At 35.0% G+C, this 12,177-nt stretch overlaps 1 protein-coding gene and 1 pseudogene across 1 annotated transcript in view; one reads left to right on the top strand and one right to left on the bottom strand.

Annotated features, from left to right (window-relative positions):
* Window positions 1-12,177, top strand: part of LOC126978877 (peroxidasin-like) — a 62,983-nt gene that overhangs the window by 43,132 nt on the left and 7,674 nt on the right. Inside the window, exons 2-4 of the mRNA XM_050827993.1 lie at window positions 5,788-6,003; window positions 9,412-9,483; window positions 9,934-10,166. Coding sequence (XP_050683950.1) covers window positions 5,788-6,003; window positions 9,412-9,483; window positions 9,934-10,166 — 521 coding nt within the window. The remainder of the gene's footprint in view (window positions 1-5,787; window positions 6,004-9,411; window positions 9,484-9,933; window positions 10,167-12,177) is intronic.
* LOC126978416 (fasciculation and elongation protein zeta-2-like) lies at window positions 7,944-8,995 on the bottom strand (annotated as a pseudogene).

Raw genomic sequence — 12,177 nt, 5'->3', positions numbered from 1 at the left:
CACATGCAAAAATAATATTTTGCTTCTGTAGATTTTCCACAGACTTATATTTCACTTTGGTGTACTTTTGATTATAGAGTTCAATTTGTGGTTAGATGTAATGTGATTTTGTTTATTTTTTAAATTAGATCTACAAATATGAAGTAAGTATTGAATTTTTCGATCTTGTTTATCAATTAATTCATGAAGTACATAATTTTCCGAGAGGATGTTTTCTACTGCAAGGTATTATGAAATTAGTGTCACTTTCATTTCATGTTTACTCCTATTTCAGTATTCATCACATTTCACAGAAGCTCGTTGCTCTAGCTCGTCTTATAAAATCTCTCGGGATAGAAATTTGCACATTCTAAGTGTGTTGTTTATATAGTTTTTTTTAAAGAGAACAGCATAGATTCTGTTTTTCCGGTGGAACATTCGCAAACTTTACGCACTTTAGTGCCGTCTTGAGGATTACTTGAGAACTTATATCTAATAAAAAATAACATTAAAATTAAACACAAAAAAAAATATTTTTTTTTGGGTTCCTAACTCCAGACCGCTCTATGTTATCGTATTTGTATGCAATATGACTTATACAAACTTAATTTGAACCACAGGGATGGATACTTACGTATTAATTTGAACCAAAATTAAGGGTCGATGCGGGATATATTATCAGCTATTGCGGGAATCACGCCACTTTACTATCCTTAACATGAAATTATACACAATTTTATTTTAGTAACAACACTTCACCAGTGGGATTCTCCTCTGCACAGGGTGCCGGCTAGATTATGGGTATTACTGTATTTCGGTCCGAAGGGCACCGTAGCTATTGAAATTACTGGGCAAATGACACTTAACATCTTATGTCTCAAAGAAAGGAGCGCAATTGTAGTACCGCTCAGAATTTTTGGGGCTTTCAAGAATTCTAATCGGACTGCATCGCATTGAAATGGGCAGAGCGTATCAATTACCACAGCTGAACGTGCTCGTCTTATCCCTAATTTTCATAAAAAAAGACCCTTATGCATGTTTCCAATTAGTTGACCACAATGTGAGTTTGTTGATACTTGTGGTTTTTCTTTCAAAAAAATTGCTAGTACTTATGTATTTGCACTCAAGATTTGTCGAATTTGAGATCCCAATACAAAACTACGAATAATTAAGTAAGTAAATAAACTGTTGCCAACCCTAGAAATAAGATGTGTTTACATCAATTTTTCAGAAAATCTAAATAATATGTACAAATAATAATAAACGTTTATCAGCGAAACTTGCTCGTCCAATTTTACGCAATAGACGGGTACAAGCAACTGCTTGTTATTAAACTTAATGTAGTGGAAATCTGAGTTCTGACTGGCTCGACGAAGTTGTAGAATTTAATCGGAATACCTAGTATTTGATCGGAAAGTTCATATCAAAGGTATCCTAGCTACTATTGTAAAGCTTTGATGTTGTGCTGAGTGTGTTATTATTAAATTCAAGAACTTTCATTAACATTTATTGAAATTGCGAGCTTTATATAATTTGCATCAAACTGAAATAGTTTTTCTTATAATAAATTATTGGCAATGCTTATAAAACAGTCGAGTATTACATTGTGTTCTTATTGTATGGGATATTAATTTTCTGCTCTAAAACAGTATGGTACTTATTCTGTTGGAGATATTTTAGTTCAAATGATGTGAGTAGGGTATTATCACTGTTAAGGAATGTCTTATTGTACTTATGTCTTATGTTGATACTATAATAATTATTATTGTATAATGATGTGTTGTTAGTGTAACTATCAGAAACACAACATATTATAAAACAAAGTCCTCCGTCGCATCTGTCTGTCCGCGATAAACTCAAAAACTACTGCACCGATTGTCATTCTGTTTTCAACAATGGATAGCCTGGTTCTAAAGAAATGTTTTATTTATTAAGTTTTTGTACAATTTTAATGTTCAGTATCGATATTTGTTGAAGGTGTCGGAAAAAACTTATCCGTCTTGGAGCTTTTAACGAAAACACTGTGCAATATAACAATATAATGTATCGGGGAATTATGTATCTTATTATCGGTGTACGGGTTATATTAGATGTGTCATATGACTGTCTCTTATGGATGACATACTATATCCATTTTAATACTTTAAGAAATTGGCAATAAACGGTAATTTAAAAGCTGTTCTCACAAATACTACAGTATTCCTTATCATTTTAAATAAGTTAAATATTTTACACTTTTACACCATATAATTTAAATGAATAAATTGATACGGGACTGGATCAGGGATTGGAAATGAATATTCCACTAATAGGAACGAGTCTTTATATGCGTTCACGATTCAAACTTGCACTTCGCCGGTCTGCCGCTGTTCCTCTTGTCGATGGCGGTGCCTTCAGCAGATTACACCACACCAAACACTAGTTCTCTTCTATCTCCTTCTTCTTCTTTCTTCGTAATCACTTTCCACTTTTCACTACTTCTTCTTTTCCCTTTTAAATTTTGAGTACGAACTAAAACTGCCGTAGGCCACACTTATACCCCCGGATCTGTTCTAGTTTCAAAATGATTCTCATTATATCATACGTTTTTTTTATGGAATAGGAGGACAAACGAGCGGGTCACCTGGTGTTAAGTGATCACTTCAGCCCACAATCTCTTCCGACACCAGAGGAATCACAGGAGCGTTGCCGGCCTTTAAGGAAGGTGTACGTGTTTTTTTTGAAGGTACCCATGTCGTATCGTCCCGGACACACCGCACAAGGAAGCTCATTCCACAGTTTAGTAGTACGTGGAAGAAAGAAAACTCTACGTTATTCCCGAATCAGAAAATTTCCAATCACATTTTTTTCTGTTGATAGAACAGCGTCGGTCGAGTCAGGTAGTAAATGAATATATTTGTCAGGATCAAGTTTTGTGCGGAGTTGTGCAGTCATATGATTGCGACTAAAATATTTTACTGTCGGGGGCTATCGCTGTGGGGCTATCACTATGGGGAGAAGATGCTGCTTTATATAAATTGGGCTCATTGCTCATTCCATTATACATGCCATAACGAAATATATGCTATATCAAATTCAAATTTCTTTATTAGTACCAAAAGTAGTACGCGATAGTATAAATGGTTGGAACATTTTTGTAGCTGAGAAAATCTGAGTCAGAATATCCCGCTCCTTCATATATATTAGTATTAAGTAGGTGATTTTTATTTTTTTTTATGAAAATAAGGGACGAGACGAGCAGGGCGTTCAGCTGATGGTAATTGATACGCACTGCCCATTACAATGCAGTGCCGCTCAGGATTATGGAAAAACCCAAAATATCTGAGCGGCACTATAATTGCGCTCGTCACCTTGAGACGTAAGATGTTAAGTCTCATTTGCCCAGTATTTTCACTTGCTACGGCGCCCTTCAAACCGAAACACAGTAAACTGCTTCACGGCAGAAATAGGCGCCTAGATAATATATTGTATAATAACCTTTATAAAAAACATACAAAATAAAGTTCCTAAGATTAAATTTCGTTTTAGTCTGTTTTTTGGTTATTGACGTATGTAGGCAGATATAAACTGTTTTTTTTGTTTTCTACCATTTATCCGTTTGCCTTTTGCGACGTAAAAATACCAGCAAAGTATATCGAGATAAAGTAAGAAAACTTAAACGAAAATATAATTAAACATTTTTCGCATCTGTATTTCCTTGGATGATTTTATTTATTTATTGATCAATTCTTTACGATTGTGTCAAAAGTTCTATCGGATAAAAATATTACATCTGAATTGTGTATTCATAGAATGTGATTACTAGAATTTTCAAAAGAATTTTCAACTTTCTCAAAAAAAAAAAAATTTTCATGGCACTATGTTAAAACGGTTGAATAACTCAACGAACAATAAAGCTTCAGTTACTGCTGATGTTTTAATTGAGTCACGAATTATATGAATGCTGTTACATTTAAAAAGCGCAGAAACTTAAGCGGTCGAGTACATGAAGTGTGACTTGCAAATGACAAACTATTTTACGAACTATTAAACGAGTAATGCTTGTATATAAATATATATAAAATCTGAATCACAATAGAAATATTCAAATTCAAATTCAAATATTTTTATTCAAAATAGGATGTGACATCACTTATTGAAAGTTAAAAACTACCACTACTACTACTATTCTTCTCAGGCCTGAAGCATTCATTTTGAAATGGGTGGTAGTTTTTTTAATTTTCAATAAGTGATGTCACATCCTATTTTGAATAAAAATATTTGAATTTGAATAATAGAATTAATAAATTGATTACGTAAAAATGGCGCGGGGAAAGAGGTGGGCCGGCAAAACGGTTGCACAATTCAGTTTTCGCTTAGGTATTTAGTATACAGCTTCTTAAGCAAATTGTCGGACCAACTTTTGTTACCAAGTAAAGAAACAATATTGTGATGAAAGTAGACATGATTTTTTGTGATATTTTCATGGACGTATTTTAATTTATGTTACGTAATTTTTTATTACGTAGTTTGTTATTTCCCATAATCTAGCCGGCATCGTGTGCAAAGGAGCCTCCCACTGGTATGGTAATCTATATAGGGGATCAGTCATGCGTGGCTGACTGTTAACGACTTACGACAGTAAGAGCAGATTCCCTTTCATTTCCATCTAGCTGTATAGAACTCCTTTAACTTTTCCTCTCTTATACGCTTTTTTTATCTCACGTCACGTTACGGTTACGCTTATTGGACTTTCATGTCGTCTTTGATTATAACAAAACAATATACGAATATATCACTGACCTGTATAATTACCACTGGAGAGGCTGTTACATATGTTTGACAGCAAATTTTTTGTGGCTACTTGATGCGCCACTCGCGAGCGTCCAGAGAACTAATTTTGACGTATAATACAAATTGTTGCGAAGGAACGTACAATACTCTGAAGTATTTTTGCATTTTTAAATTAATTTTATTCGTTTTCTGTGTTATTTATACTTCAAGAATCAACGTATAAATTACACATTATTTTTGTTGATTTTTTTTGTCGATGTTTGCATAGGTTTTCATCACTAGTTTTAGTACCGCAGACTCTCGCTACATGGCCAACAGCGCCAAAATGGCGAATATCAAACAGGCACAAAAGCACTTTGACAGCCGCCAGTCCAGTGGTATATATTCATTTAAGGCGAAGGGTTAGCAGAAAACACGCAAACAAGTTGTCTTTAGACAAGTTTTGTGGTGAAAAAGTAGCATTTGGAGCTATGAACTCTACTTAATCCTGTTACACATACCCTTAAGTCTTCTTTGTAGGTTGCTAATGCTTGCTGTTGGTTATAGTTAACACTCCACAGCCTTTTTGAACTATCACTTTTCTTTGCAGTTAAACAAGTTTTTTGGCATGGCATGACGCATTTTTTAGTACTACTCGCACAAAAGTTATTCTATCATCTTCTCGCCTCAATAGGGTTACTGGAAACCCCAGCGCTTGCAGCTATTTCGGTCAACTGATCAGCCTCGCTATCCAACGTCGAAATGCTGGCAGTATTCTTGGTACCGTAATGATAGTTTAAATTTAATGTATTCATATTATTGTTAATAAAGTTATAAGGATTAATTTTAACTCAAATAAAATTATTATTCAATTCTAAAAATATTTGGCTTCATTAAAATATTTGGTCCATTAAATAGAAATGATTTAACTTCGTTGTTGTTGTCGCTAAAGGAGTTCTTGACACAACCTTATCCTGCAGACCGAGGTTACCAGTACGCATCCTACCTAACTTGTTTGTTACAACAGTTTAGAAATTAATATAGTTTTATTTTCAGGGACTTACAAGCCAACCGCATCTATGACATTGCTCCAGGGATCTTCAGTCATCTCTACAAACTCAGATCACTTCTGTTAAACGACAACAAGCTCACGGAGTTACGTAATGGAATGTTCTATGGGGTCCGACGTGTGAAGTACCTGTACTTATACCGGAACAAAATCACAAGTATTGAATCGGGAGTATTCCAGGGAATGCAATATTTGGAGCATTTGTGAGTACTTTTCTCTCGAGTTATTAATGTTTCAACATTTTTCAAACGCTACGTATTCTTGTTTCTGATAAGTTTCTTCCTCAATCCTCCAAATGATTGGACCCTTATAGAACTTGTGTATGAAAAAAAAAATGCGTGCGTACAAAGTGCACATGTCAGAAGTGAAACCTGCTTTGTGCATGAACGTCTAAACTGCATATGAAGTCCTGGTACATGTTGCTAGGATGATACATGATTTCACAGCTATGAAAGACATTACTATCACCGCTACCATATTTATGTTGTAGTAAGTAAACGTCAGAATATATTAAGGTATACTCGCGTTATAGATAAGAAAATCTCTTCTTCAACTATGATCGCCTGGTACCAAAACACTGTGTACACTGCTTCCTATCTCATTTTCTCCCACGTTAAATCTTATGAATTCATGTGCTTGTCTCGCTTTACTGTCACTTTTTCGTTTCATCGACTTTCAAATCACAACGATGCTAAAGAAGTTTTCACTTTAAAATATAAACTTTGTTTTTGACGTATTTGTATGACGAATTGATTGGGATATTTGTGAGGATTTGTTTTAAGCATCGTATGTTTAGTCTGCCTTATCATTTACATGTTTTTATTTAATCTTGCTGAACAACTTTTAATTTACGTTTTTCAAAGTATTTTCAATAGTAGCGAGTCAATGCAGAAAAGTATTGATAATAATATGGGTAATCATCTTGTGACTTGAAAATTTATCGCGCAATAAATTGCTCTCCTGATCAAACTTGGGTGAAGAACAAACATTGTGCAGATTAACAAAAATAACTGTATTAACAAAAATAAACACTTATAGAAAACATTACCATATATATAAATATGATACTAGCTATGCCACCTAATTCTTCAGCAACAAGGCTGTGTTTGTCCTTTAGTATGTCAATTTACACCAATGTTTTGGTGTTTGGTAATTATGGTCATGCTGTGCACTGGATGAGTAATGACCCACCTACATGAAATCGTATCCAATGGTGATATACCCCTGTGATCTCCAATAATACTTCTCTGCATACCAAAATATAAGTCAAATCATAAAATGGATCGAGATCATTTTGAGCCATACTTATGAGATAATGATATAATTGTCTTTTTCAAGGTCAAAAAATTTATATTCTATTCAAGGTCAAAAAACTTTATATTTTATTGTGCTATTTTTTTGTTGACCCCCGGTTGGTTGTTACAAGCGTTGAAAAGATAACAATGCAAGTTGGAACTCAAAATATTTAATATTAGACTACATTTAGTCTAAAAACTTTGCAATTTTTTTACTGCTTGTGCTGCATTTTTCCTTTTTCATAAATAAACTTTAGAATAGATCAAATTTCTTCATGAGGTTTTACTCAGCTGGACAGAAAGAAATATAATTGAAACATAGCGGAACCACCATTATACTAATTTGTTTAATTTTATTTAAATGTAAACATGTTAATATCATCGAAACCAGCAACTGATTCAAATATTACAGGCAAAGTGATTTTATTACAAATTTATACACATATACGAAATTATGAAAAGACTTTACCACCGGCCATTATTGAGTACCTCTTATAGAGGGTAGACAGAGAAAGATTACAAAAATGGTAAAATTTTTTTTATTATACCTTTAATTATTCACAAAAATTCGGAAAAAATGTGGTTATAAGTAAATCCAGATTTAAAGAGGGAATGAACATACTTCCACTGGGCGCAATACACACAGTCCTCACTCAAAATAACAATTAATTTGATTCTTTAGCGATAGCTAAAGATATAATTGTTTAATTAAAGACCTTGCAAAAGAACACAATAGTTCTTGTCACTATCAAACTATGTCTAAACATATCTTACTAAGTGTCAAAATACGCCCCAATTAGGAGGCTTTCGAATCACGTAATACGTGCGCTACTAACTTATGTGTTTCTTTAATATATAACAACACTGTATTGTAGATAGAATGTCGGACACAGCACTTTGAGGATGTAGTCTGGCAGAAGTGTTGAGACTGTGGGACTGTCCTTGTTGATGGCCTTGAGAATCTTTATTAGGATTTGGAGAGTTTGATTGTCCGGTTGTCCGTACTCCGAATGGAAGAGGATCACAGTGGTCAGGTACTTAGGCTCAGAGGTCTCGCTAGCGTGAGGAGATCGCGGCGGTCCGCGCTTCTTCTTCTCGGCGCTGTACTGTTCGCGTTTGTTCTGCAGTGCCAGCAACAGAGATATGAAGGTGTTCTTCATCTCCTTCTCATACTCCAGCTCGTCGCGGTGCGCTAGCTCAGCTATCAGCGTCTCCGAGAACTCACGGATGGGTACCTCGAGTTCCATGAACATCTCGTTCAGTTGTGCGAGGGAGAGTTGTCGTAGTTTTTTCTTCATAGAGCGGCGCATTAAGAATCTCCCTTCCCTTTTCCAAAGCCTCGTTGTACTCGATGATGTCACCTTCTGATGATGGAGTCTCTTGCATCATGTCGTCTATCTCTTGTATCACATAATCAGCAGTTTTCACCGGCCACTCATGGTCTTGATGCAGCCCACCTAGGATCAGCGCGTGCATATCTAGGTCTGAAGCCACGGCCTCGTCCTCCGAGCTGTGGATCTCGTCATCCGGGGTCATGCTGGTACTCTTCTTATCTGTTAGGTTTAATGTAGGAATGTGCATCTTTCTTGAAAAGGACTTGGTCCAGTCAATGGGCAGGATGTCCCCGAAGTTTCCAGTCAGCGTCCACCACATTTGGCATTCATTCATTATCTCTTCTTGAGAACGAACTTGCATTGGCGCCAGCTTTTCCACACTTTCTTCATAGTTACCGAAGCACTTTGTAATTTTCTCATCGAATATATTCACCAAATCTTCGAGCGATCCAGAAAAAGTCTCCGTAAAATTCCAATTCCCCCTCACAATTTTGCATATTGTCCTGTTTACACTTCACTGGTTTTGGTTCGTTATTATCGTTTATTTTGTTGGAGTCTGAATACATAATGTTATAATTTCATTGTAAATGAACCTTCTCACCAGCTCTACAAAGATTTCTTATTAGAGCTACATGTCACACCATGCACCAACTGACGTAAAATTACTGTAAAATGTATATATTTAAATGGCTGTTGTAGTTCAAATGGATTACTACTATTCACGTAATGGATCTCGATTTTTATTATTGGGTCAGTGCATCTCTAGCTATATTTAGATATGTCGAACGTTCCAAGCTGGTGGTTAAAATGAGAAGGCCTGTTCATTTTCTGTGTATGTTACATTCAAACACACTGAAAGACCTGAAACAGCCTTATTTAGTGACTGTTAATTTAATAGTCTTTTTAATTAATTATCCAGAAAATCATTTAAAAAGTTTTTTCTACAACAATAAATAACGTAGAAAATATTTCTCTATTTCAGGTATTTGCACGTCAATGAAATACACACTTTTGACCCTCTGACATTTTCAAACTTACCTCAACTGGAACGCCTGTAAGTAATAATCGAGTAACACTTCTATACCTAACTGTGTGGGTTTCACAATTATTAATTTTATACATTTTGTAATTTAGTAATTAAAAATTATTTTAACAACTGTTTAATATCATCCCTAATAAAGAAAGCAAAATTAAATAAAAATAATAATATTATTAAAAATATAATTTTTGTTAAAACAAACAAACAGACAGCTATAAACGAACTGTGACCCCTCATTAGCTGAGTAGATATTTAAATTGTTGATTTTAGTAAAATTTTATGATATTCCCTAATTCTTACTTATACTAAAATATAGTAAGTACTGTATGTACTGTATGTACCACTTGTAATTTAAATGAAATTGCTCTTCCCACAAACGGCTGCTGCACTGCCAATGACAATAATTAAAGAACAACTCATAATTATAAACTTTGTATTTTCTTACAAAATTCTTTTTTTTTTCAGGTTTCTTCAACACAACAACCTGAAGACAATTCCACTGGGTTCATTCAGAGGTTTACCAAAACTCCAAAAGCTTAGATTGGATAGCAATCCTCTAAAATGCGACTGCTCAATGGTTTGGTTTGTTAAAATGATTAATGAACACAGCGTTATGACGGTAGCAGCAACTTGTTATGAGCCTTCGGGAGCTGCAGGGATGTCTTTGGCCGCTATGAAAGAATCGGATTTTCAATGCAGTAAGTGGTTTACTTCAAATATTAAACAATTCAATGCATACCCTGTACAATGAATAAATAAATAAATTTCGTTTACTTCAAAGATTACATATACATTTTTTTAGTGGTTGAAGCTTCCCAGTAAGTTGTCTTAGGACACTTGTATTGGGAATATGTCGCAACTTCCTTAGCAGATACATTTTATTTAGTAAACAATATAGAAATAAACAGAAATGATTTAAAACCAAATTTAATACACACAATTTAAATAATTGTGTGTGTGTGTGTGTGTGAGTGAGTGAGTGAGTGTGTGCATGTGGGTTTGAATTGGACCTTTAATTGGGTCCATCTATACAATGCGTGTGTTTGTCATGTTTTAATTTTCCACTTCATCATAAGCAAGACAAGTTAGCCAATTATTTAAAGCTTTTCTGCATAGATGTTTTGTCATAGGATATATATTTAAGAAACGATTTATTTTATTATGTAAGTACACTGATTGACAGCTAAACTATCGTTCAGCAAAAGTAGTGCGAACAGTAATCGTGGGAGCTACTTTATCATTTCTTCTACTGATCAATTTGGCGTGATCTAGCAGAAGTGACCTGTGGACGGCTGAAATGATGTTAAGAACATAAAGTTTCCTAATTGTCAAAAGATTATAAGTCAAATAGAGCGAAACAGTTGGAAATCTAAAGGTTTGAAGTACATGACCTTGAGTAGTGATCTTTGAGCTCTTTCCAATTCTAAGAGGCTTATCTTAGTTGCACCGCCCCATACCGGGATGCAGTAGGTGATCACTGATTGAGCCAAGGCGATTTTATTAAGGACTGTGCTATTGCCACAGAGATTTAAAAATCCACATAAGTTTTCTCACCCTGGTTATGACCAGTTCGATTTGGGAATGCCAACTTAACCTTTGGTCAATCAGGATGCCGATATATTTGGTACAATTCACCTTTTCTATGGAGGGACAATTACAGTTCAAATCGTGTGGGTTGGAGTATGAATGGATTCTGATATAGAAGTCTTGAACGGGCTGGTATCTGTCATGTGGAGAGAAACATATATAGTTTGTTTTTGATATATTGAGTGACAATAGATTTTGGTTTAGCCAATTTGAGACTCTTTCAAGGCCCATGTCAGCCTTCCTCTGTACGGCTTCTCACGAGATACCAGAGAAAACAATGGCTGTGTCGTCAGCATAAGTGAATATACTCGCCCCGTCGATCTGGAGGTTACAGAGGTCGTTAATATAGATTAAAAAGAGCGTCGGGCCAAGGACACTGCCCTGCGGTACGCCAAATTTCACATTTTCCATTGTGCTGTGGTATAGGTCAACCTTAAATTCCTGTATTCGGTCATTTAGGTAGCTGTCTAGGAGAGAGAGGGCTGTCCTCGTTGATGGCCTTGAGAATCTTTATTATCTTCTCTTACTTATTATCTTCTCCAAAGCCTCGTTGTACTCGATGATGTCACCTTCTTGTACACAGGAGTAACAATGGAACGCTTTAGAGAGGAAGGAAAAATTCATGATTTAAAGCAGAGATTAGCCAATCTTGTTATAAGTGGGATCAAGTAATCTTTACAGAGTTTAAGAAATTTCGTTGAAATTCCGTCCCAGCCAGGAGCGTTCTAGAGTCAAGAATCATAAGTATGCTGTTAACCTCTTCAGTATTAGTATCAAATAGTACAAAAGAAGATGAATGAAAATGATGTATAGAGGGACTTTGGTAGGAGCCAGTTTGCTCAATAATTGTTTTAGCCAGCTTTTGTCCATTTTCAACTAAGAGTCTAATAATCAGATTTACTAAAATTTGTGATGATGATGCTTATAATGAGTTATTTCATTTATAGTACTCCAGACAGCTCTAGGGTGTCTTAGGGACTTATTTATTTGATCTTTGTTGTATTTTATTTTAAGCTTCTTTATGAGGTTAGTGCAATAATTTCGGAAACGTTTGTAGGTTGATTTTAGAATAAGACTCTGTGGGTTTAATCTCAGTTTAATTTGCATATTGTTTCGAAGTTT

Source organism: Leptidea sinapis, chromosome Z, assembly GCF_905404315.1.
Source record: "Leptidea sinapis chromosome Z, ilLepSina1.1, whole genome shotgun sequence".
Lineage (NCBI taxonomy): Eukaryota > Metazoa > Arthropoda > Insecta > Lepidoptera > Pieridae > Leptidea > Leptidea sinapis.
The sequence above is the reverse complement of the archived record's forward strand: the minus strand, read 5'-3'. Positions and strand labels throughout refer to the sequence as shown.